The sequence below is a fragment of the Haplochromis burtoni genome, unplaced genomic scaffold, assembly GCF_018398535.1.
Source record: "Haplochromis burtoni strain Fernald_Lab_line unplaced genomic scaffold, NCSU_Asbu1 Contig_164, whole genome shotgun sequence".
In the NCBI taxonomy this organism is placed as follows: Eukaryota; Metazoa; Chordata; class Actinopteri; order Cichliformes; family Cichlidae; genus Haplochromis; species Haplochromis burtoni.
Window position 1 is genome coordinate 30,908 of NW_024582525.1, and position 26,671 is coordinate 57,578.

The 26,671-nt window shown below is 43.2% G+C and overlaps 2 protein-coding genes across 4 annotated transcripts; one reads left to right on the forward strand and one right to left on the reverse strand.

The window, feature by feature from the left end:
* Nucleotides 1–1,115: 1,115 nt before the first annotated feature.
* Nucleotides 1,116–18,518, reverse strand: LOC102310371 (zinc finger homeobox protein 4). The gene is made up of 11 exons (XM_005933101.3): nucleotides 18,068–18,518; nucleotides 13,896–15,603; nucleotides 13,269–13,807; nucleotides 12,886–13,099; nucleotides 12,126–12,233; nucleotides 11,884–12,020; nucleotides 11,608–11,718; nucleotides 9,911–10,073; nucleotides 5,074–9,797; nucleotides 4,320–4,985; nucleotides 1,116–4,211 (listed from the first exon to the last, which is right to left on the reverse strand). Exons 2-11 carry the CDS (start codon nucleotides 15,565–15,567, stop codon nucleotides 4,095–4,097), a joined length of 8,451 nt encoding a protein of 2,816 aa, XP_005933163.2. The 5' UTR covers nucleotides 15,568–15,603; nucleotides 18,068–18,518; the 3' UTR covers nucleotides 1,116–4,094.
* Nucleotides 17,536–25,557, forward strand: gtf3c6 (general transcription factor IIIC, polypeptide 6, alpha). 3 transcript variants are annotated; one of them, XM_042225217.1, is made up of 9 exons: nucleotides 17,536–17,726; nucleotides 23,415–23,564; nucleotides 23,668–23,814; nucleotides 23,892–23,925; nucleotides 24,207–24,287; nucleotides 24,383–24,446; nucleotides 24,705–24,749; nucleotides 24,838–24,945; nucleotides 25,133–25,557. In XM_042225217.1, the coding sequence occupies exons 2-9, from the start codon at nucleotides 23,533–23,535 to the stop codon at nucleotides 25,261–25,263; spliced, it is 642 nt and encodes a 213-aa protein (XP_042081151.1). In that variant the 5' UTR covers nucleotides 17,536–17,726; nucleotides 23,415–23,532; the 3' UTR covers nucleotides 25,264–25,557. The 3 variants fall into 3 exon arrangements, with proteins under 3 accessions (XP_042081151.1, XP_005933167.1, XP_005933165.1); XM_005933103.3 differs by lacking the exon at nucleotides 17,536–17,726 and adding an exon at nucleotides 20,809–21,990 and having other exon boundaries at nucleotides 25,136–25,557; XM_005933105.3 differs by lacking the exons at nucleotides 23,415–23,564; nucleotides 23,668–23,814 and having other exon boundaries at nucleotides 17,544–17,726.
* The last annotated feature ends 1,114 nt before the right edge of the window (nucleotides 25,558–26,671 follow it).

Consider the following 26,671-nt stretch of genomic DNA (forward strand, 5'->3'; position numbering starts at 1 on the left):
AGCTCTCTCCTCACATAACCAATCTAAATCTAAATGAGCCCCCACTACAGATACACCAGCAGGCAATGACATTACTCCCCAGCCCCAGCCCAACCCCCTACTCTACCCTACTACCCCCAGTGACACATATACACCAGCAGGCAATAATTTCACGCTATCCCTCAAAGCCCCCCCACCTCCACCTACTCTCCACACGCATACACTCACTCGAACCCCCTTTTTTGCCGCAACCCCACCAGCTGCACAGTACTCATTTGATTAAGAGGGGGAGGACAGGGAGAAGGAGAAATGGTGGGGGATCACTTTATCAGGATGACTTTCTAAGATGGCTATCATGAGCTACGAAGCTATCTCAAGCCCTTTTCTGTGGTTACCTTCCTATTGTTCTCGCCATGTATCTGCTTGTCTCCGCCCCGCAAACCCAATCAGAACAACCCCGAGTTTCACAGTTACATCTTCCGTTGCCGCATTTCTGTGTAACAGTGAAATGAAGGGCTTGCTGCGAGAGAACAAGAAGCAGATACAGGTTTGTGCTCGACTTGTGCGCGTGTCTGATCGAACACTACATTCCCATGTTCATTGAAGTTTTTTCCCCCCTCTCCAGCAAGTTGTCTCATCAACCACTGGGAAGTTTTACATAAGAAATGAGCAAATAATAAAATCTTCTCTACCAACCTAAGCTGTGGTCTTTGAAATGTTGCATATGAAAATTTGTGTGTCCTAAATGTGCTGTAGTGTGCAATTTTCCTCCCCTCTCTCCCAGAGTCGTAAAAGACATTATCATCATCAGCAGCAGCAGCAGGAGCAGCAATGTAATTCATCCGAGGTCGTTAATATTCATCATATCATTTAGTCACAAAGGAAACTCATCTGGCTGAATGTCACAGATGTAATTAATGAAGTGACCCCAGAGGTCATGGCTCCATTCACCAAACGCCTTCCACACTCGGCCGTGTTACGCACACACGGTTGCACATCAAAAGCCTCCCAAGCCAGACGCACACCGCCGCCGAACATACACCCTGGAATATGAAACACGCATGTAACAAGCAGACACCCTCGCATACCACAACATTCACAAAATGGCTTCTCTCGGCTACACCAAAGGGATGAGACCAGAGCGTGCACCAAAGCAGACTTTATTTAGCTCAGTGGAGTACGGGGAGGGAAAGGAAGAGAAACACACACCAGCACAACTGGGGTAGGGAGAGTATAGAGACACACTAAACCACTGGAGCAGGACATAAGGACAGGTGCACATCACAGGTATCTTTTTGGTCATCACTATGGCAACAACATATCCAGAAAAAAAAATGAAAAGAACTGTTTTACCTACAGTAAGGATAACAGAGTCTCTTCACCATAGAGTACTCCAATATGTACATCTTACAGTCACTAAGATCAAGAGAATACGAGAGAAATTAAATCTGAAATAATCAGTATATTTTTTAAAAAAAACTGCCTTTGTGGTATTTGGAATGCACATTTCTGTACAGAAGAAAGCTCATTGGTATTGTCGTAAACATTGGTTAGTTAAGAACGAAACATGACAGAGTTAGTCAGTCCACATCCTTTGGAAAGTCGGCTGTGATGTCAGTCTGAGTTTAGCAAAGCTGTTTAAGCTGGACAAACGGACAAGAGACATTGCAACACAGAAAGACATCAACCAGTAGAGGGTTTGGGGCTGAACTCCTTCAAAGAACTACAGTATCTCCTTAAGCATTGAGAAGTAAATGCCCCCGGAGGGTTTCTCTCAGACTGGAAGCTTTAACAAAAAAAATAGAAAAGAAAAAAAAAATTCTGATATTACGAAAGCCATTTCTGTTTTCTGAGAAAAGGTCATTATTATGATACTGTAAAAAAAACTTGATGGAATTGAGCCCCACATATCCAATTGTTTCTGAACAGAATAAAAGAGGAGCAGTTTATCAACAGCATCACAGGTATCATTACAGTTTGTAGTCATTAAAGCCTAGTGGTAAAGCGATCAGAGCATGCATCTTTCTACAGTATCGTTAGAAACTACAGTACATTAGCAGCAAACTGGACATCCTTAAGGGCTGAAGTTCAACACTATGGTATAAAAGAAAAATAAACTGCAACATTTCTCAAGAGAAGTAAAACTCTTCAACCGCTATATTACAGACTGCCATGGCTCTAGTTTGGGGTTTTGGTTACAGTCTCCAGTGTGCTTATGAGAGGCAGAAAACAGTAGCTTAGATACAGGGACTCCTTCCTTCTTTAAAAACAGCAATACATCGTCAAGTAAACAGTAGCGCTTATTTTTTTGTAGGTCATATGGTTAAAGTATTATCACGTCTTTGGATTTTTGTCTTAAAGCATTAATTATTGTTTAGCTATTATTGTTATATTATCATTATTACAGATAGAATAAGGACTGGTTGCAAATGAACAGAGGAAGAAAGGTAGTGAGAAAAAGCGGAAAGTGGGTAGGTGGGGAGGGAGAAAAGGAGGGAAAATAAATTAAGTGTACAAAAATAACATCAATAACATCCGAAGTTTTTTCTCAGCTTTGCGCAGTAGCTCTCTTTCTGTAAGTGGAAAAGAGAGCCATGTCTCAAACATCCAATGAAGTCTCGAGTCAACCATACAAAAGCTAAATACTGTACATTTACCCCTCACGCTATTAAACACTTTAGTTTCAATAAGGTTCTTTTTTTGTAACAATCTATTACTCAGAGGTGAAAAGCTCAGATCTTTGAAATACAGAGATGTTTTTTTTTCTTTTTTTTTTTAAAGATATCCTTTAATACTTAGTCCATGGTTAAACCGTGTCTTTTCTGTTTTAAAAACAGAAAAGTCCAGTATTAAGATCACATTTGAAGCAGAGCCATGTTGAGCTGTTGACCTGAGCATAGAAAGCTTTACATTAATCACATAACATTGGTAAGCCATTGGTATATTCAAATAGAACGGAAAGGCAGTAAGTCACCTCGCCTGAACATATCAAAGCTGTCATAATCTTTTCATAATCATGACACTATTATATCGAAGCAAGACAGTTTATCTCAATCCATAAGATTTATATTAAGAAACTATGACTAAACACACACAACGTAAATTCGAGTTTGGTTAAAGTTTTCATATACAGTTTAATGGTTGAGTGCTATAAAAAAATAGTTTGTCCCTTTTGGGACAAACTGGCCTTTACTTTCTGTGCTATTTGGGCTGTTATCCACTAAAGGAACATAGAAGGAGTACATGTACAACAGAAGACTCATCATTGGCTTTTGGAGGGTGAAGCTGCATTCTAGCACCGGGTCAGTATATTGGTACTCGGCTTACCTATGCCAGCTGCAGATCTCACCCCTTCACCGTACAGACGTCAGCTCTGCAGTTTGTTATTGAAAACAAACGTGTTCAAACGAAATCCACAGACATGTAAAATTTTGGTTATGAGCTTTGGAATCTGAGTCAGTCTTTACAAAAGCTCTATGCTAATATCCCTGTGTATTTCAAGGATACAATTCAGTTTTGTTTTTTTTTCCTCTTCTTTTTCTTCTTCCACTTCTAACCGTTTTTTCTTCAAGTTTATTTTTTGGAGCTCTCTATTTACACTAAAATCTCTTTGACATTTTTTTGTTCCAGCCTCGTACAGACTGGCACTACATGCTACACAGCTAGTCATCTAGCACTGGTCTGGTGGAGGGCCCACTGTGAGTCTGTCGTGCAGACTGAGAGGTAGACTGCAGGTCTAGCTGGGCAGTGAGGTCACATACTTTGAGAATGCTCTTTGGCCTCTGTGGCATCTGGTTGGTTTTTATCAAGGTGGAGTTTGGTTGTAGTAAGGTGTCTGACTGAATAAGGAGAGAAGCTCTTTTTAGAAAGAACAGACTTGGGCAAGAGTTGAAGGAAAAAATGAAGACTGGAAAGCTGTGGTTGACAGGACGTGGTTTGTGCTCTCTCCTACTTTTGGCTGAGAGAGTTTGTCTTTGGGCCACTGCAACTCGGCTTCTTTGGGGCGTTCGTGTTAGAGGGATGGCAGCAACTGGACATGGTGTTTGTTTGGAGTAAGATGGCAACTGCAGGAGGGGTTTTGGTGCGAACGTAGTTGAAGGAAGCAGTCCGCCTCTCTAAGCTCTGTCTCTCTCCCCTGTTCCCGCCGAGAGCTCAGCATTCTCCCTCTCAGCAGAGTCAGAGCTCAGGCTCCTGGCCCTCTTCTCCTTAGCTCTGGCATTTTGGAACCAAACCTTCAAAGAATATTTAAACAAAACAAATGTCAACAATCATCAAATATCATTTTAAAGATTTTTCCTCTTTTTTTTTTTTTTTTATCTTAAATACTTAAAAACAATTACCTGCACCACACGGTGAGGCAGACCCAGTTCCTGGCCCAGTGTCTCACACTCTTGTCGGTTGGGTGTGCGATGGCTTCTGTAAAAGTCTTTCAGCTGGAGTAACTGGAAGTGGCTCATCTGTGTCCTTTGGCGCTGCTGTTGTTGATGGTGCTGCTGCTGCAAAGTTTGTGTCTCACCCCAGTCTGAGCTTGGACCCACAGATCCTTCAGGACTAAGAGACCCTTGGTCAGCCATACTGGAACCCTCCTCACACGGGTATTCCTCATCATCTTCCTCATAGTCATCATCCTCCTCGGGGTTGTTTAGATGAGTGGTTGAAGGCAAAGTAGTTAGGGGTAACTTCATACTTGACTCTCGGTTGCTGATGACATGGCCGTGGTTTGGGATTGGGCTGGAGGATATCGATGGACCTGGTCTGTCCATGACAGACATAGCCATCCCAGACTGCCCACTGGATCCATTGCTCATTGTTAAGTTGAAGCCTGCTCTTTCAGCCTCTGCCCAGTGGCGTGACCTCATGTGTGCATCTAAAGCACTTTTCACCTTGAAGAGAGCCCTGCAGAATGGGCATCGCAAGTGATTCAAACCCAAGCTGAAACTGGATCCTGGCCCCATTGACCGGAACTGCCCTTTTCTCTCTCTCGCTCTGGTATTCTGAAACCAAACCTGTGAAAGGAAGGAAGACATGTGCTTTAAAATTCAGCTGAACCAACACCACAAAATTATCATCACTGTCTTCTCATCTATTCAGTACCTGAACCACTCGTCTCGTGAGACCAACATCGCGTGCAATGCTTTCGAGGACTCCTCTGGTGGGGTTAGAATCCAAGCTGTAGCGCTGATACAACACTTCAAGTTGTTCTGGAGTGATGGTGGTTCTCTGACGTTTATCTCTTCTGTGCTCCTCCTCGACCTCTCTGCTGCCCCTTTGGCCCTCAAAACCGGTCTCTGATATATGTGCTGTACCCTGCTTTATGGTTGTCAGGGGATTTGTAAGTGTGTTACTAGAGTGATCAGAGAGTGTGTTCTTCATTTGTATGTTGTTTAAGTGCGAAATCATGGGAAGTGTGGGATTTGAGTGTATCTGGGAAAGCATTTGGCTCGCCATTAAGGGATGGTTGGGGTGAAGCATCATATAAGGCATGGTTCGGTCTGTGAAGCTGGAGTGGAGGAGTTGCACCTGGGATTGAGCTGCTAGGAGGTGTCTGGTCTGATGTTCCTGCCACAGCTGGAATGATGGCAAGGATGCTGGACAAAGATTGCACTGGAATTGAGCCTGGGTTTGGAGCTGGGTTTGCTGATGGGTTTCAGTGGATGGGCAAGCTGCAGTATCATTGTGACTTGTTTCAGACTCTAGAGCAGAAGGGAGGCTGGGTGATGTCTCAGGAGCCTTTTCAACAGCTTGATCTGAAGGAGGGTTGTGTGTATTCACTTGGTCTGGATGAGATGTAGTGTGTACTGTTTTCTGTAAAGAGGAAGTAGCAAGAGGCTGGGATCTTTCTAGAGTACCTTCTGTTGGCAATTTGGTCTCAGGTTGTAGAGAAAACCCTGTTTTCATGGCTGGAATAGTTTCTTTAAGCTGGATTTCTGCATCTGAAATTCTTTTTTCAGTATTATCAGGAGCTGTGTTTATGTTAGTTCGAGGTGAACTTATTTTATCTTCTTGCTTCTTTTGAGCAGGTGTCGGTTCACCTTTGGCTACAGGATGCTCACTTTCTGTGCAGTGAGTAGAAGAATCAAGGGCAGGTGAGTCAGGTTGGGTGTAATACTCATACGTCAGATCCATGGAGTTTTCATTCTGAGAGTCACCTTGTCCTTCATCCTCACAGCTATTATCCTGATTATTATCATCATTCTGATAGCAGCCATTTCGCTGCTTGTGTATGTTGTCAAGCTTCACCTCTAATCCATCATCAGTGCCTCGGTCTTGATTTTTGCGGGCTCTCTGCCTGGCATTTTGGAACCACACAACAATGACCCTGTTAGGGAGAGATAACAGAGCAGACAACCTGTCATATTCTTCCTCTCTGGGGTAGGGAGTGGCCTCAAACACCCCCTGCAGGGTTTCCAGCTGCTGCTCCGTAAAGCGGGTTCGTGAAGAGCGTCGGCCCCTATGGTGTTCTCCTCTATGCAGGTCTGTTGTCTGAGGCTGTGGGGAAGCGTTGTGTGGGAACCCAGGGGACAGTGAACATGGGGAAAGCGCCAGAGACTGGTTTTGTGCTATATCCTCTCTGGAGTCCTCCAGGGCTGTGGTTGGGGGATTATTAAAATTATAAGGAGAATCCTTGTCTCGCTGGCGCTCTTTAAATAAGGTGTTGCGGAACCAGTGTTTGATGACTTTGTGAGGCAGACCGGACGAAGCAGACATCTTGTTGATCTCTTCATCATTAGGGAGACTGTTAATATTGAAGTGTTTCTTTAGAACAGCTAGTTGTTCTTCAGAGATGCGTGTTCGGGTTCTCTTCCCCTGCTGCTGTTCAGGTATTGTTGGGCTGACTTGACTTTGCTGTCCTGCTTGGATAGGGCTGGGTTGGGATGGTTGGCCAAGCAATGCAGGATTGAGCTGTGGAGGCTGACCTAACAAAGCTGGGCTCAGCTGTGACTGCTGAGCTAACAAAGCTGGGCTAAGCTGTGGTTGTTGCCCCAGCAGTGCAGGGTTAAGCTGAGACTGGTAGAGTTTTGCCAGCTCAGGGTTTACACTCGAGTCTAACCAAGGCTGGGGCTGAAGAGCCACAGACTGCATCACAACAGGAGGGAGGAGCGGTAGCTCCATGGGAAAAGGAATTGGTGGTAGAGGAAGCTTTGGTAGGGGTAGTGGTGGTATAGACAGTTGAGGCAAAGAAAGAGGGAGCATAGGTATTTTGGGTAAGGGAAGAGGTAAAGGGGGAGTGCTCTGGGAAATAGGGGCAGCAGGTGTGGTTGAGATCTGGATGGGTGTCTCGTGCTGTGAAAAATCTAGAGGTTGACCAGGAGAAGCAGGAGAAGCTGAAGGGGCAGTTACTGTTAGGTCTGAAGCTGTAGAATCTGCTTTATTCATGGGTTCTGAACCTGGTGAAGATTCAAGGGTTTTAACTTGAGCCTTCATTGGTTCTGGTGCTTGTTCTGATTCTGAGCATGCAGCTGAAGCAGGAGCTGGAGCTGGAGGTGGAACTGAATCCTCTTCAGATTTAGGTTGTGTAAGTGGGTACATCTGGTCATACTGAAGCCTGTATTCTCTGGAAAACCTCTCCAGGACAGCAGTGGGGAACAGCATTCTGTGAATATACTCCTGGTGGCTTTTTAAAATCAATGCATCTGAAAAGAACTTGCCACAGTCTCTACACTTCTTCCCTCTTTCACAGCATTTCTTCTCTTTATTAGTCGATTCTTTGCCTCTGTTCTCACTTTTCTCTTCTGTCAACCTTTCTATGTTTCCATTGCCTTCCACTCCTTTATCACAGCGCTCAATCTTTCCAGCCTGTAGTTTACAAAATAGATCTCTTTCCTCTTCTGAGCATACTTCGATCTTGTTTATATCAGAAAACTCTTGCTTATCTGGTATTTTTTGAGTGGCTGTCTGCTGCTGGTGCTTGTGTCTACTCTGTATATACTGCAGTGCTAACTCATAGCCATAACTCTGCAGAAGGGCTCTGAGAGGCTCCCCATTCACAGCAGCATAGGGCACTCTGGGAGGAGGACACTGCAATCCAAGTAGATGAAATGAGGAGGAAACGGCTTCCTCCTCCCGACTCTCATTTTTAACAACAGGAGCATGCATTTCTCGTTTTTCTTCCTCAAAACTAGAATTGCTGTTTTCTTTTTCTGTCTGGTTAGTAGGGGGGTCACTGCAGACTGCATCAACCTTTGCTTCACACTGTGAAAGATCCTTTGGTTGGGTATTAACTGAACTTGAACTTTGTTTCTGGGTTTGTTTCTCATCTGTTTGAGTCTCCCTTTTAGCCTCTGTCTTAACCTGCTCTTTCAGGATAGAGCTGGCAGATATCAAGTGGCTACATTCTGGGCTACTAACAATGAACTCTGGGTTGAGCTTCATTTCTCCAGACATGTAAAAGGGCAGAAGAAGTTGCTGCTGAAGAGAAAGCAAATTGTCTGGGGTCAGGGAGAAGTGTTGTTTAAGGAGATTCTCTGGCCCTAAGGGAAGGTGCTGCATAACTTGAGACTGGAGCAAAGCTGTGTGCTGCTGTAACTGAGCTTGGACCTGTGCCTGGGCTATCTGCTGCTGTTGTATTAGCATTAGCTGGTTTCTTGAAGCTAGAAGATCTGACACTCGCTTTTTAGCCTGCGGGCTCTCTGTTGGGTTGGACAGGATCGGCTGGGCGTCAGCTACTAAGCCAGAACCAGCTAATGAAGAATTTGACGAGCTCATGCCATCTGGCCTCTTGGTGAAAGGCAAACTCTTCAGTGTTTCTTCTCTAGTGGTAGTGGCCTGAGTAGCTGTAGTGGGGACAGACTGTGGAACAGCTACAGTAGATGCAGGCGTCTGTGATGTGGGATTCTGAGCGGCACGCGCTCTAGTCTGATGAAGGACTGATCGAAGGTGTATATCCAGTGTGGAACTCTGGCTATAGCCCACTCCACACAATCGGCAGCGGTATGGTCTAGGATCTGGGCCGCGGGGAGCCTCTGGAGCAGCAACACTAGTGCCAGTTTCCTGCAGGGCTCGTCTGGCCCGGTGGAGATGGGACACGGAGTTATAATGGACCAGAAGGATCGTTTTCTGAGTAAAAGATTCAGAACATGTGGTGCACTTATAGGGCCTGGATGGATCCAGATAACGGTCCATTGTGGGGTTAGAGCTCTTTTTGACAAGAGAGCTGGAACCAAGTTCTGATAAGATCTCCTCATGTGGCCCTTTCTCTGGCTCAGTTAAATCCTCCTCACCTCCATCCACTTCAGAAACCATGCCTTTCTCCTTATTTTTAACATCTTTTTGTTCATCTTTTCCCTCCATGCTTATTGCTCCTTCATCTATGTCTTCATCCTCTCCCTCTCCTGCTTCTTGACCCACTTGGGGTGATAAACTAAAATCTTGTTGAGCTGAATTCTTGTTATTCTCCGTGTATTGCACAGTATGAGGTGGCCATAGCGTATTCTGTCCCTGTGTGCTGTCCAGCTGTGAGTGCGTGTTCTGCATGTGTCTCTGCAAGGCCTCCTGACTGCGGCATTGTCTAGAACAGAGGGGGCACTCTGTCGCCGCCCTCATGGCATGGTACTGCCAATGCAGCTGGAGCTTCTCCTGAGTGGGGAACGCCAAGCTGCACCTGCTGCAACGGAACCGGTAACCATGACGATCAGAAAGGGGAGGGGGGTCACCGGGTGGTGAGGTGGGAGGCGAGGATGGGGGGATCTGAGTCGGGGATTGGGGAGCCAATCTGCCATTGGAAGGGTGAGTGGTGTTGTCTTCTAGGGGTGGGGTGAGAAGAGCTGTGACATCTTTGGGTGCGGCTACGTCTCCCTCAGTGCTCTCCACTGAAATGCCTATAAAATGTACAGATATAATGGCTGTGAGCAGGGCAAATAAAAGTAGCATGGTGTGCTATTGTTGCTTCTTTAATTAGTAAACTGGTATCAGTTTGGCACTTTACACCAACCTTTGTTTTTCTGAGAATTGGTTGAAGCGCAGGAATCTGCAGCATGGGAGCTATTTGCATTGCTATTCTTGGTGGTTTTATTTTTCTGAATATCATCTGTGAGAGAATCTGCCTGTAGTTCTGTCTCCAGCTGAGGCTGCGGTTGTTCCATGGGTGTTGCGACCTGGAAGAAAGAAAATGTAACGGGCTGTCAGTTTTGGTCTTTTTTTCTTTTTTTTTTTCCTTTGTTAAATTTATTCTCACTAAGGTTTGTTTCACCAATTCGGAATAAAAGAAAGCTGGGGTATTCCCAGTGTTTTCCTAATCCTACATTATGAATAAAACATGCTTAATTGTAGAGGATAATAGCAAGCAAATCTCAAGATGTATAAACACAGAGTGCCTGCACTCCCCTTACTGATATCATAAAACATTAAAGTGTATCGTTACATCTTGCACCTGCCTGCACAGCAGTCTAAGCAGCAAGGCACATCAATTTCTTAATAAGTATACATGGTTGAGATATGTGGGTCTGCCCTTCAGTTCATGCGACGCCCTCCAACATGCCCCAAGGGTTTAATAAAACTTTACTGAGCTGAATAATGAATTTATTTAAAATCATTCTTCATATAGAAAACCTCCGTCCCCACAGCTTCAAGCAATAAGAGCAAATACTATATCTACCCGAACAGCTAGCCACCCAAAGGAAAGGACAGACAGCTAAAGATGAGATTTACATGACAAGAGTTTTCTCTGCATAACAGCTTCATAAGAGCAAAAGGGAAGAACAACTGCACACACACACACACATGCACGCGCGCACACACACACACACTGCAGAGAAAACTGAAGGTCAGGCTTAATCTAGAGAGCGTAATTGGAAAGCAAGGTACATAATGGCCATCATCACCTCAGTCTGAATTAATGAACCTCAATTACTATCAGAGAGAGTGAGGGAGGGGTAGGGGGGGAAGGAAGGAGGGAGGACTAGGGGGAGACTAAGGGGTGTAGGATATGAAAAAGAGCGAGCAGGGAGAGGGAGGGAGGAAGTATGGGGCAATGAACAAAAAAAAACTGCTTTTGAGAAAGACAGTGAGTGAGGGAGGGGTAACGCATAAGAAATTGAGAGAGAGCTTGGGAGAGACAGAAAGGGAGGGGCAACGCCAGAAATTGCAGAATAGGAATGATAGGAGTAGCTGGAGGGGGGAGGGAGGGAGGGCAGCAGAGGGGAAAAAGGGTGAAAAGCAGTCAGTGAAGTGGAGGGAAGAGAGCAAGAGACAAAGGCCACTTAGCATACAGGCCAAGGAGATGGCGGATGGTGATGTGGATAGATGACCGGTCATTGTTAGTTGGAGAGACACAGTAAAAAGCATGGGGGCCCCTTTTTAGCTTGACTGCACTTCTGGTAATAGAGGGCTACTTAAACATGCATTATAGAAAGACTGGCTTTTCCCTCACTCACTCAGTCAAACCCTCTCTCTTCCACTCTAAGAGACGCGCATACACATACACACAGAATGCACGGCTGCATCAAAGATGATAGCGGGGAGCTACTTAAACATGCATTAAAAAAAAGCGTTGCCTTTCTCTCTGGTGCCTTCTTAATGGAATTGTCTCCCTACATTTCACTCTGCCCCATCCCCCATCGCTTGCCCTCACATTTTCTTTTGCTTCCCGACAAACGCAAATACAGCAAATACACAGTTGCATGCACTTACTGTGCTGATGAGCTTGTCTACACAGTCCTGCGCCACACTGTGCACATGTGTGAGGTGCTGTCGAAGTTGGGTGTATGGGAGTTTAACCTGGCACAAAGGGCACTGGACAGTCTGAAAGAGAGGAAAGGGAAGGGAGAAAAATATAGAAGGGAGAGAAGTGTGAATCTGAAGGTGGCACAGATCACGCAAGGAAATGCGCGGGCTTTTAATTTGTTATGTCCAGCGGTACATTCTGTATTCACTTATTCGTATTTGAATAATTTAAAAGTGTGTCACCTGCTGGTTCTCATTTTGCTGGTGTGTTCTAGGGCGTTTGGTTAAGATGGTGTTTTCCATTTCCGCGCATCCAGATGACGGACGCTTGACTGAGGGCACTGACTCCTTCTTTTCTCCTTCCTCCACTCTATTTTTTTCTAAAAGTAAAAATGAATATGAATATAATTACAACAAAATACATTGTCATACTAGCATCATGTTTAACAATTAGTATGCTGTAGAACTGATGTAAGCAGCAATACCTGTCTCTGCAGAAATCTTCTTTGCCCCCAAGTTACATGTGTCTTTGGTTGTGTCCAAAGGACCAGAGCAGGACTCGCTGGAAGTTTCCATATCTTCACTGAGCTCTCCTGGGAGACAACAAGACAAGTAATTATGTCCTACAAACACAGTGCTTCATACTTTATGTTCCTGCAAACTATCAAGCTAATTGTAGTTTATATTATTCGCTAGGTAACATCATTCAAAAAGAGCAATTTCAGTGGGGCACACTTCATTCTTCTTGCTTGCCTCCATACACTATTGATCAAGTATTGATTCTACATTAGATTCTCCTCAGAGGTGGAGTAAGGGTAATATGGACTTACAACACATCGGTTCATCTCAATAAGTCTTAATCTACACAGAGGCAAATCATCGGATAGATTAAATTTACAAATAAAGTGTTGGACTAGTCATTTTAGGTGCGCACTCCAGACAGCATATTACTGTTTTATCTTGCATGTGGCTGCAGAGTAGGAGCTAGCCTCTGCCTCCCACAGTTCTCGTCCTGGGGATTTGTATTGGTCCATTGATTAGCAGGTGCTAGTTAGCTGTTGTCAGGGGTGATTGGGGATATAACAAGGATGTGTATCGACTAATCACTTTGCTTGATCAATATCTCAGCAAAAGCCATTACTCATTTTCTCGCTCTTTTCATCTTAATCCCGAGTCCACTCTCCGTTGTCAGCAACCACATGAAACATGAATTAGAATACACCCACACACAGTTCATATTCTCACCCGTGACACCATCAGGGCTCTTCCTAATGGTAAAAATGGCTGCCAGCTCCTCTCCACCCATTGGCTGCAGCTGTAGTAGCCCTTCCCGCTGTTGATGGGTTGGGGTTTGACTGTGTTTCAGTACTTGGAGTTTAGAAGAGGAGGAGTGGTTGCATAGAAGACAATGGAACAGCCACGAACCTCCATCGACTTCACCATCATACTGCTGCAGGAACTAATAACATAGTGAAAAGGAGACAAAGCAAAACAATATTATGAGCTCGCAAAGGTTCCTCAATCTTTTTTAATAACATTACACTTTATACTTAAAGTGTAGCTTGCCATTCCTAAGACGCAAGGGTTTTTGTTCTGGAGTATGACAAGGTGTGGTTTTGTGTACTTACTCTGTAAACCCGGACGCTCGCCTCGTGGTGTGAACTGAGGGAATGCCCTCTGAGCTTCTCCAAGCTGCTGGTCACGTAGTCACACAGGTTGCACCTCAGCTGGATGGGGTTGCCCTTAGCAATGAGGGCAGCCCCCTCCTGACCCCTGTCTCCCCCCTCCTGGAGGTGAGCAGCAAGCTGGTAACGGGTGCGGTGTCTGTCGGTCTGACAGTGTAAGGAGAAGTTAGCCCTCAGCGGGGTGGTGTAACCACACAGCCTGCAGTGGCAACCACCGGCAACTAGGGAGCACCACTCAGACTGGGGCAAGGAACGGGGAGCATTCAGGTGCTGCTCCACAGACTCTAAGCTGTCGGACGAAAAGCAGGAGCAGACAAGGCATTGGAAGACACCCTGGGAAAGGGGTCCAGTGGGGGACAGAGATGGAGCTGGAGGGGGAGACGGGGAAGGGGAGGGAGATGGAGTCAGTGTAGACCCAAGGGTAACTGGCTGTTCTGCGACTTGTTGACTGGTCAGCCGCATGTTCAGTGAAAGCTCGGCACCTGCGGCAGAGAGAAAGCACAAATTACAATTTACACATTTTGAAACTTCAATGCTGGATAACAGTGACAGTTGTGACACATCACTCACCTGTGTTTTGCAGGTGTTTAAGCTGTGGGGCAAGGCTCCTGCAGTGAGACAGATAGTAACCTCTCTGGAGCCGTAGCATGTTATGTGTGTGTTTCTCGCTGGTGGTGTGTATGCGCAGGTTGCGGGCAATGCTGGTCTCATAGTCGCACACGTCGCATCGCCACCGCTTACCATGAGAGTGGGAGTGTGCAGGTGGAGTGAGCTTGGCAGGCTGGGTAGTAGGTGTGGGGATAGAGAGTGTCAGCTTGCTGTATGGCTGCTCATCCACTTCGTGACCATTGGAGGAGCTGCTGCTGTTAGTAATATGAGAAGTGTGCATGTGGCCGTTCAAGTTTCCCCCATTTTGAACATTATTAAGGTGTTTGTCTGACTGCATGTGTATGCTGAGGTTGCCTTTCGATGAGGTAGCATAGTCACACACCTCACAGCGGTAGGGTTTGTAGCCGCAGGCATAGGTTTCACCCCGGGCTAAACGCGGATGGGGTTTCCCCGACCTGCAGTATACACACACACCTCGTGTTGAACCACCACACACACACTTTCCCTCAGATGTGCCACACACACACTGGCTTCCTGTCTCTGGATGTTTTTCCTTCATGTGGACTTGCAGCGTGTGCTGAGACTTGTAGTGCCAGTTACATTTGGGGCATTTCAGGGTTTTGCAGGAATTACGTGAGTGCATTATAGTCATGTGACCAGTCAGTGAAGTAGGAGAGAGGTCTTGGTTGTGGTTTTTAAGGACAGCTTCTTTCTGTTCTCTTTCTTTGTCTCTCTCATCATCCACCTCGGTGTCTAGCTGGCTGTCATTTGGTTCTGGAGCTTTGGCACCATCTCCATTGGAAATGGAAGAATGAGGAACCCCTGCCAGACCATCATCCTCAGCAGGTGTACTGGCAGGCTCTGTACCTGCCAGTGGAAAAGCCAGAGAAGACTGCTGGGATCTAAAGCTCTGAGGAAACCCAGAAATCCAGCCCTGATTTCCCTTAATGTCTTTTACCTCTGTCTCGCTCAGCACGGCAGAAGAGGAGGACGGACAACTGAAGTGCTTTGGAGAAATGGGAAAAAAGGGGGAGGGCTTTGGAGAGGGGGAAGGAGTGGGAGAGGGCTTTGGAGAGGCGGCTATTTTGCTGTCGAGTGTGCCACTGGCCTTTGCAGTGCTGGAAGAAGAGCTGTGCTGGCTCTGTTGAGGTAATAAAGAACATTTGGATTTGGTTTGGCTTTGGTTTGAGATGGCCTCCTCCTCTTCCTTCTCCTCCTTTCTGCCTCTTCTGTTGAGGGCTGCTGGGAGGCCCCCTGTAACTGATGCCTCTCCTATACCTACAAGCACCTCCCCTTCTTCCTTGTTTTGCCCTGACAAATATCCCTCCCCGAAGTCTTCCTTCATCCCCTGCCTTTGACGCACTCCATTTTCCCGTGAATGTCGCCCTCCTTCTTTCTGCTCTCCTCCCTGGGTCTCTTCTCTAGCCTGGGACCGCTCTGTGCCCTCCTCCTCCTGCTGAGGCAGGGTCAGGGGCTCTTTGGTAGGGGCCATGGCTGAGGTATGAGAGGATGACCCCTGCTCAGGAATGACTGCCAGGGTCAGGAGAGGAAGAGATAAAGCCTGGGGACTGAGGTCAGCATCTCTCTCCTCTCCTCCCCCTCCATCCCCTCCTCCTCCCTCACCGCTGTCCATACCAGAGGCTACAGCTGCCACACATCATTACCCCACCTGTGTGTTTCAGTTACAGATGAAGAGAAGAAGAGAGCGGGACAGGCAGAGACAGAAGAGTGAAATAAAAAAAGAGAGGAGAAAATGAACAACATATGTCATGTAAATATTATTGCATAACAGTGGACGCATTGATTAGGGTCCCTGGATAGCATCTGTTCGATAGAGCCTTCACAGTGCGCAATCCAGAGGCTGGTTACCCAGGGGTTAGCGTTAGCCCTTAATGGGAAAATCAATAGCACAAGCGCTAAACTAGGTAGAGGAATGCGGGTAAAGGCTACGCAGGAGGTCTATAATATTCCTCAGGGGATAGGATTAAATAAAGAACTGAATGCTTCTGAGCTAAAGGGCTTCGTCTAAATTGCCACACTTAGATAAAAGCAGATAAAAGAGCACATTTAAAAGCCTGTGTATCAGTCTCTGTATCTTCTGCTGCACACACTAGGACGCAAATAATATGAGGATACGGGATCATCGTCTAGCACACAAGCGAATTTTACACTGAGAACACACTTTGCACATTAAGCACAAAAACAAGAAGTGAACACAGCTAAATATGTACTTGAATCTCTTTCTTTTTTCTGATTTTAGATGCGTATTAATTCTAATTTGTGAAGAAAAAAAATTCTAATCTGTGGTCACTTTCGAAGCAGTTTTTACTTGTGGTGTTGCATTGCCGTGGATTTTATTTTGACTTATTCACAGTCTGGGTCTGTTATATTGCTTCCACCCCCTGTAAGCTCTGTTGCTACAGAAATACCCAGGCACATAAATACTAGAGGGTAATAAATAATAAATCCCTGCTTTTATTAAACTGAAGCTTTATTATTCATTTGTAATCCACAGCAGAGGCATGTCTGAAAAATGAATACTTCAAACAGTTTATTACAGCTTATTAAATCTACATATTTAAGACTTTACTTTTGTAATTATTACTTTGAAATAAAGCTAGTACTAGCCTATAACGTTCTATCATACTTTAAGATAAATTAATAAAATAAAAAAAGAGCAATAAAATTTCACAATGAATCTAATTCACTTTATATAAAAACGTATCACTATAGATACTTCCTTAAAAATGGATAGGTTTTCTCCCCTCGTCAGTTTCTGAATGACAGATGAATGCCATCTAAGACAGATACATCTCTGTTAGCCTGCGTGTGTCCCACAGTCTCATTACTGACCTTTTTTAATCAAGGGGAGACCTTAATCTACCCTTTCACCTTCTCCTTCAACCAACCAACCCCCTCTTCCTCCTCCTTAAAACACCCCTTTTCTCTCTCTCATTCCTGTAGCCACCCCCTCCCCCTCTCTGCAGCTTTAAGATATATGGCTCATATCGGCACCCTGATAGTGCTTTAATGTACTGTGTTTATGTCACAGGCCACAGACCCTTGCCCACTGCTGCTGTCCACTGTCCTGCCAGAGAATGCTGAGGGACCAAGCAGGCCTGCCAGCAGCTGAGAACAGTCTCTAATCTGATAAAGATTTTCATTTACACTGCAATCAATAACCTGGGTCTATCGGCAATGTAACTATTTATACAAGCATTCCTGGCTCTTCATCGATCAAGTGCGGGAAGCCATCATTTAGCAGTGTGTGTGTGTCTGTCTGTCTGTCTGTCTGTGCACATGTGTGTGCATCTCTGTCTGTTAATATGCCTGTACCTCTTTTTGTGCTGCTAATTGTGGTGATGTCAATTAAGCACACATGTAACACCTGAAATCCAACATGCACAGGCCTATTGCTGTAGTTGTTTTTTAATATTGAGATACCAGTGGCGCATTTGTTATTATCTGTTAGATACAACAGAAGTTGCAACATAAAAATCATGTGCAAATATACAACAAAAAGTGTATTCCCGGATTCCCTAGACTGGTGTGTGGGTGTGGGTGTGTGCACGAGTGTGTGCTTGTGTGTGTTACAAGGGAGAAGAGAGAGCAGGGGTGTGAGAAGGAGAGAGAAACAGGCAGAGAGAAGAGTTGTGAAGCAATACTTTAGGAAAATGCCTTTTGTCTGCCCGTGTGGGACCTGGATAAACACAGTTGGATATGGACAAATACTGATTTTTATACGTGAAGACTCGGTGGACCATAAGCCAACGACCTCCTCGCAGTCTCAAGGTAAAAGCACTGGTATTTTAGCATTAATCTGGGACCACAGTAGCCGGCTGTTGGGAGAATACCGGAGGGGCAGTGGCTTGAATAGTTCACTCCCCGTCTCTGTGTTGTCAAGCCACTGACCAACCATCAGCTCCCACACTACTTCAGCCTTTGTTTACAGTGTATCCTAGCCCGATTCATCAAAAGCCGAGAGTGATCAGTAACCAGTAACAGGTGACCTAACGCACAAAAGCTCGATTTGTGAGAATTAGAGGCTACACTGACCAAACATCCCCTCCTCCCCACCGCCGAGTCGCGTCCCTACAGCTCCCTTTAACATCGTAAACAAATGACACACTTACATTTCTGCAGCGACTCTGGTACAAAGCTCCGCACGCTGAATGTGTAGTAGTCCAGAAAACAATCGCGCAGAGAGTCCACTCATTCCTTATGAATGATCCTCTGCGTTTTTACGGAGCCAGGAAGAGAAAAAAATGGGGAGAGGGAGAGAGAGCAGCGGGGTCCAAGTTGTTACCAAACAACAGTGTAATTAAAGCTACATATAGGCTGTAGTAAACAGAAGATGGGGGGACGGAGGGGTTTGTGCGAGCTCCAGAGGTAGAATGAGTTCTGATCACTGTGGGAGGAAAAACACTTGGCTCTTTATTCCTGCTAATTAGTTTCCTTCAAAAAATGGCTGAGATTACGCCCAGTGCGCATGTGCGTAATTGCGCAGACACCGCTAATTAGCCCGTTTGGATCAATAGGATTCCGCGAGAGAGAAGCGAGAGGGAGGAAGGACGGAGGGAGGGGGGAGAGGCTGCCGGGGACGCAAGGAGAAGACGAGGAGAGGAAAATATTTTTTTAAAAGTATGAGATTACAGCCGAAACATTACATTTTATTCTATACTAGTGTGTCGCTGCTGGAAATTCCAATAGGCGTATCCATTTAGATGGATTCTAAGAAACAAATCCACCCATTTAAAATATCTAGAAAGGAAACAGTTTTGCAGAATTTTTTTAAAATATGTAATTCTACCAAAACACACATCGGAATGCTGTAAAGTATAAAAACGGCGAACTAAAATCCACATCAACAAAAAACATTTAATCGAGAGGTTTTTTACGAATGTGCAAAAATGGAAAACCTGCCGCAAAACGCGACGCTGTCACTGTGCTTCACTGTGAAGACTGGTACAAACACACCAAAAGGCCCTCGAGGATTGTTTTAGAGATATCTTGTTGACATTTGTGCCTGATAAAGCACAGGTTAGACGCCCAAACGTATGCATAATGCCATGCGCCGAAATTACACTATTTTACTAAATCTGTTTGCGATCATTTGGCTCGTAAAAGTTAAAAACTGTGAAAAACTGAAGGCCTTGAAGAGATCTAAAATGTATATTTAGGTCAACAAAGAAAAAAAACTATTATATGGTTGGATATAGGCTGAGAAATAAGGTATTTCATCCTTTTCTTTTTTTGGATTGATCAGGTTAGTCGAAGCAGTGGACTCGAGTTTGGCACACTGGCTTGATGTTACTGGAAAGAAAAATTATCTGGAAAAAGTCAAAAATATATATATTTAGGCTAAAGCTAAATTATTGTATCCATTGCTGTCACAGAATCACAGAAGACCTTTAGCCAAGCAGGGTTTTGTTTCCTCTCCGGCCGTCCATCCTCGCCACCGAAATCTATTGTTATGATAATACTATTGTGAATTTCACGCTGGATGTGCAATCTGTCGATCGTCCATATTTTAAAAGGTGAACACCGCATTTAAATTTAAGATCCATAGCATCTATTTTCTTCCCTTTTATTTCTTTTCTGAGCTTTGTTTGTCAGAGCTGATCTCGTCCTTATTTTACAATTGTACATTTTTTCCCCCCCACAAACGTTAGTCTTCCTGCAAAAAAGTCCATATATAAAACAGTCTGTAGATTCTCATATTTGATTGAATTTCCACAGAAGCTTAAATGAATATAGGTTTCTGTCAGCTCACTGTTGCGTGAAGCAACCGCACTATTAGGTCATATCGGAATAGGAAAGTCATGAATATAAATTTTTTATAATTATTTGTTCTACCTGTGTTAGATTTAAGTGCACTGACATTTTATTTGTGATTCTCTTGGTTGTCCTCGATTGGTCACTTAAGACATTGCTAAAAAAAATGGCCTTCGTTTGGTACATCTGGTAATTGTTTATGAAAATCTCGAAAACCTGAAAAAAGACGTGATAGTATATATATATATATATATATATATATATATATATATATATATAAAATAGGAATAATAAAAAAACCAGTGACAGATCTGTTGTGTGTGGTGTGCATCGTGGCCTCACAGCGTGAAGGTCCTGGGTTTGAATCCACCGACCTGCTGGGGCCTTTTTATGTGTGGTTTGCATGTTCCCCTCGTGTCTCCGTGGTTAATAACATGCGTGTTAGGTTAACTGGGGATTCCAAATTGATCGCAGGTGTGAATTGTTGTGTCTTTATCTGTTGGCCCTGAATAGACTGGCGACCTGTCCAACGTGAAGTCCGCCTCTCACCCTGTCACAGCTGGAATGAGCTCCAGCAAAATCGTGGATGGATCAGTTGTTTTAGTGCCAGCATGGATTTTCTGCAATTTGTTCGTGACAGTATACTATTTTATCATTTCATAACGTTAGGCCAGACATTGTGTGTGTGTGTGTGTGTGTGTGTGTGTGAGAGAGAGAGAGAGAGAGAGAGAGAGAGAGAGAGAGAGAGAGAGAGAGACGAATATGTGTAAAAGGTTTAAATAACAGCAAATATAAAATGTTAATTGAAGCTTTTGCAATGTGGCTATATGCTGTTTGGAAATGTTTCTGTTTGCTCATACACATTCATGTTTTTACTGATTTTAGTTTGTCAGATGTTTGTTTCTTATAAATGTAACAGAGTAACCTGCAAGAACAAAACATACAAGGGAAATATGTTTCCCTGACATTTTCAGATACATAGCCCATTTGAATTTAGTCAAATTACCCAAACCTTAGACTTGTATAATGAGTCCAAGGCCTTCAAATGATCTTTGTTATTACTGGTATTGCTTATCAATATAGATTTTCATTTGCATTGAATTTGCAAGTGTTTTTCATTAAAACAGAAAGGCGGGCGAACACATTTGATGTCTGTCTCGGTGTGAGGAGAACATGTCTGTATGCTTTTGGGCACAATCCACCTCAACAGCGATCCTCATCTAAAAGGTTTTTTTTAAATAGAAAAAAATAGAATATTTTTCCTCATCGGTTTGAACGTACGTCGATTCAGCACAGACGAAAGCAGCGCCGCTCTCTGTGACTGCCACTGAGTTCATTTCCATAGATATAAGTGTAGAGTTGTAATAATGTATTAAAGCTGGTGTGATTGTACATTCAAAATTCACACTCATCCCATCTTTTGCCTAAACACTCAAGTATGCACAGGCTGTAATGTTAAATGTGCCAAGCTTCCCATGCCCTCAGGTGTATGCCAGGGGTTTGTTGTTTTCACTGTAATATATAGTTAGCCCTTCCACCAATTTACCCTGTCAGTACTAATGGGGCAATTAACCATTGTGATACCCCCCAGGCAGAAGGAACAGCAAAAGCTCCACAACTCCAAACTTGTCTTTATGACATTTATATGACAAAATATGGGGGGAAGCTGGGGACCCATCTGACACCTTGGAGGGTCCTTAATGTCACTCCCTCACTTACCTCCGCCCCTTTCTGCCCCAGGGTATGGCACTGAGAAGGAAGTGTAATGCATCATGTGTGGACAGGCTCGGGCCTCTTCCAAGAGAGAGGAAACTTTGTACTACATCCAAAGGCTCAGTGGGACAACACTGATTTAGTCCTTCACGCACTCTGTCCCGTACTGTGGGATTATAAATGTAAACTGCCTCATATGCAGACACACTTCCAGTCAATACACTCTGGCTTGACCTCACCTTTCACTCCTGCCTTTTTGGGTGTCTCTTTGTCTGCGCTCACATTCCCCCTGTCCTTCTTACATCCCCAAGGAGGCAATAACCTCCCTAGCAAGAGCTTCCCCTTGAGCCGTTGTCATAGTAACTAGTAGGCTGGTCGACATGACAACCCCTACCATGGTCCAGAGATAGATGATAGGCCAGAAACGGGGAGGGAGAAGGCACATGGGAGATTTGCACCCCCCACCCCGCTTTAATTTGCTTTGCCTGATTTTGATTCAAAATCTTGTTGTTTTTTTCTCACTAAGGGTGAGGTTCAGCCAGCTTCAGTCTCCTTTCCAGTTGCACAGGTATTTATAGACGGAAAACACTCTTGGTGCGTGAGCAACTTCACTAAAAAGAGACTTGATCAGATTCATGAAACTTGGATGGATATTGTTGAGAAAAATTGTATTTCTCAGCAACTTACAAAAAACAAAAATTTAGGTTTCTGCTACAAAATGTTACAGTAATAAAACAGGCCTCACAATGAATTGTTAGTTTTGTATAACAGATCTGAACAAACTTAGTCATTTTCTTCCAGAGTAAATCAGTATAGATGATAAATGCAAACAAAAATTAAAAATAAGGATTTTGCAGGGGTGAAGTTTCTGTGCGATTAAATATAGTAGGCTATCTAATCCCCAGACTTCCTAAGATTCCCTAAATCTACTATTAATGCCCCAACACCAGCCGATGTGCCGACTTAAAACAAGTTAACAATTACTACACTTCTCTTAGTCGATGTTAACCTGGCTTTCAGTGGAAAAGGATTTGTGAAAAACAAAATTCAAAAATGTATTTACCCAAATAATGACCTAATATTGCTAATGTGTAAGGAGCTATTTGTCACTTATAGTTAATTGAGTAGATTTGCACAAATTTATTTCACATTTTTCTATTTTCTGCAGCTGTTTTGATAGTATATAGGCACAAGGAGTTAAAATGGAGGACTCTGTGAGAAAAAAGAAGTCCTCTTTAGACACCCTAAGTGGAATGATGAAACCCAACCAGCATCGATAATGCTGACCCTCAGCTGACCCTGATCTCTGACCCCAGAGCAGAGGGTAGCCAGGAAAAAGAGATTTTCCCATAGAGATCAATGAGTATCATTTTTTCCCCTTTTTGGCTATTAAATATTGTTATATATTTCAGGCACGTCAAATGTATTGTAGTTATCAAATACATATAATAGTCATTATGATTATGTTACAACAAAATTTAATCCAGGTGAGCATTTTAAGGACAAAAATATACAAAAGAAGTCAGAGTCAACTGAATGGCAGATGTGTTAAAAACAACAACAACATTTCAGCTTTTAGGCTTCGTGGTTCCACTGGTGAGCATTTGTCCTTTTCCAACTGAGCACAGTCCGCAAATTAATATGGCTATTAGGTGCAGTTTCTGAGCATTTTTATATTTCTTACTTTAATCATATAAATGATTTTGGACAGCACACTTTCAGCTCGATGTTTGCTTCTGAAGCGTTTGTATTAGTATGCCTCCATTCACTTCTGCACAGTAACCTAAAAACACTGAGATGCTCATGTTTTTCCTGAGGGGTTGCAGCATTTGTTGATGTCACAAACCTCCAGTGTTTCATTTAGTTCTTAATATCGCTCCACTTTTATTCTTAATTTAACTGTGTTTGTTTGTGTGGCTGTTTCTTATATGCTTTTGAATATGTGTGAGATCTGAGTTTCTTTTCATTTTTTTATGCCCCTGTCTTTGACAGATGGATTTCCCCTTGGGGATCAATAAAATGTATCATCTTATTCCATCTCATCTCACCTGATCTCATCTCATCACCATGTCGACCATGGCCTCAAAACAGGAGGGCATTAATAACACTAATGGCAGATGGAGGTCATGAGTATGCCTACAGGTAGCCAATATTTAGATTCAGAGTTCTCAGCTGTTGGCAGAAGACACAGACAAACAGACAGATTTAAGTCCTGATCATTAAATTTCCAGTTCTCATTAAATAGCTCCGCTCTGAAATTTACCTGCAAAACTGAGCAACACCGCCCCTCGATGGACGGACTTGTAACTGAGCGCTACCCGGCAAAACACACTGGAAAGGCTCTTCTCGGCCACCGTACATTCGCGGAAATTGTCAAAACATTACTAAGCCAGTGAGTAGCGGTTTAGCTCGATATATTTTCTTAATTAAACATAATTTATAACCTACAATATTTTTTTTTCATTACAGGAATTTGAGTATGGAAGACGAATGGGAAGAGGAGGTATGAAATGCCACCAATTTACTAGTAGTTCCCATTCGATGTAGCCCCCTGAAGCTACCGCATTAGCTCAACTGCACATGAGGATACAGAGCCGTTTGATAGCGTAACATTTCCCAAGTGCTGGTTTAAGGGACAATCATCACACCAGATAATTTGACTTTTGTGTATTTTTGTATTTAATAATTAACACGAACACGTAAAGAAAAATAACTCTCAGGGGAGTCTGTCTTTCTAATGCACTTTTATGTTTTCTAAAGCATAAATAATTTTGCTCTGTTTAGGAGCAGATTGTTGTGGTGGAGCTCTCTGGTATAATCAACAATGACTTTCTGACCAAGAGTGGGGGCACATGCAAGATACTGGTGAGTTTGAAGCATATTCTGTTGTACTGAGAAAAGAGAAACCTAATTGCTTCCAGTGTAGCTTCATAAATCTACTTTTCTCTTTTGTGTGTAAGGACATTGACAGCGACAGACCCATGATGCAAGTTGGACCGTATGTGTTTGCAGGAGAATATGAAGGTGAGAAATCTTGCAAAATGAAAAAGATTCAAACTGCTTGTACCTGCTGTGTTTGCATCCTGCGAGGATACTTATTCATGTTGATGTCCTTTCTTAGTTCCAAAGAGTCATTTCTAGTCTGATATCTGATTAACTATTACAGATTGTTTGTTCTGGAAATATAAGCCATTAATAGATGAGCATGTGGGTGCTGCTGGCTGATTGTCTGTGAAGTTTTTTGTTGTTTTTTTAATCTTTGTTATCTTTGCCTCTTTAAAGATGCTTTGGGAACTTGTGTGCTGTTTGAGGAGACACCAGGAAAAGGTACCAATTTACTACAACTTTTTCAGTGGTTTTACTTAAGTACTTAAGTTGGGTTTTTTTTTTTTAATTTGTTTGTTTTTGTCTGCAGGAAAAGGAGTTGGTGGTCTAGATCTGAAGTACTTATGCCACACAGCGAAGAAACTGAAAATGCAACGAATCTTTCTTGCAGAGAAGAAAGAGGGTGAAGCAAGCACAGGTCAGCCTGATTGCCCAAATTCAGTGCAGTGCAACATAGATGATCACGTCTAACATTGTTGATACAACTCTGTATACTTTTAGGAGTTAATCAGCACAACCTGCAGTTTTATCTGCAGTTTGATAAAGAATCAACTTTGGAAAATAAAATGCTAAAAACCCAAATATGTCTGTCTGTGTTTTCCCAGCAGGAAGCTGTGATGGTGGGAAACAGATGGACACAACCTGTGAATCCAGTCAAGGAGAAAATGTTAACCTGCGCGACAAGACAGAAGAAGATGGGGACAATGCAGATTTGGATAACTCAGCAGTTGGCTGAGATATAGAGACTTTGCTGTGCCATAAGCTCCCATTGTTACATAAAACACTTTAATTTTTATGGCTCTGAGAGACTCTGTAAGAAAAACAAACTCATGCCAGTTAGATTACACTTCAGAGCTAACCAGGAGACATGTTTGAGTTACTGTTATTTTTACACAATGTGTAATTGTTGCCTTTTTTATACTGAGCCTCTATGTCGGCAAATGTCATGCATAAGTTGTTAAATATTTTATGCAAAACATGAATGTAGTTAAATCACACCCGAATAAAAAACAGAATTTGTCATAGGTTGTCATGTATATTAATTCTCATCATATCTTCATAGGATGGACATACAGATACTGGGTCAGACCCACTCAGCTTAGAATTTACAATAATGAAAATTCCTGAGCAAAGGAAGACAAAACAGGCAGTATAAATTGCTATTTCTCCAATGAGCTACATAAACATATAAAGAATTCAGAGGGGTATATGATTTAAAATATAATGGCTTTCATATTTCTGATCAAATCTACTATTTGGATGGCACTAAGAGTTGGAAGAGCACTGTTGCTTCACAGCAAGAAGGTCCTATGTTTGAATCTTTCTGCCTGTGTGGGTTCTAACCAGGTGCTCCGGTTTTCTCCCACCATCCAAAGTGTATGTTAGGTGATCCTAATTGGCTGTAGGTTTGAATGCAAGTTTTAATGGTTGTCTGTTGGCTTTGTGATGCACTCGTGAACTCTCCACAGAGTCTCTGGCCTCCATTATAAACTGGGATATGCTCAAGCATCCCACGACCCTGTTTTCGAAAAGTGGAGAAAAAATGGATAGTTGGATACTCTGATGACAATATATAGTGGTAAAAATGAGTGGTTTCATATTTTTGATTAAATAGTTGCTCTCACTGGGTTGAGGGTTTTTTTTTTGTTTTTTTTTTTTGTAATTGCAGGCCTTATTGCATTTTGTTCTTTTTCATTTCTTTTTGGCTACACTTAGCAAGTTTATAATTGTGGATTGTATAATTGTAGAAAATTGTTTATTTTTTAAACAAATAAAAAAGCCGAAAAAAACCGACTTCTATTTACTTGTGCTTGTTTATGTGACTGCTTCTTTTATGCGTCTGAATATGTAATAGCCAAGCTTCTCTTCATTTTTGTAGCCTCTGTCTTTGACAAATGAATTTCCCCTTGGAATCAATAAAATGTAACAACATTAATACTATACAAAAAATATATAATTAATGTATTTATTTATTTAAATAATAAGCGACATGTTTAGGCAAAATGTGATGGTTTTGTAGCTGTTTTGACAGTGGCATTTATGAATGAAGTGTGTTTTGTCGCCTTTGAGGACGTGGCGGTTCTTGGCCAATCCAATCAACGATGCTCTCTTGAAGTGGACCAATGAACAAGCGACATCGCATT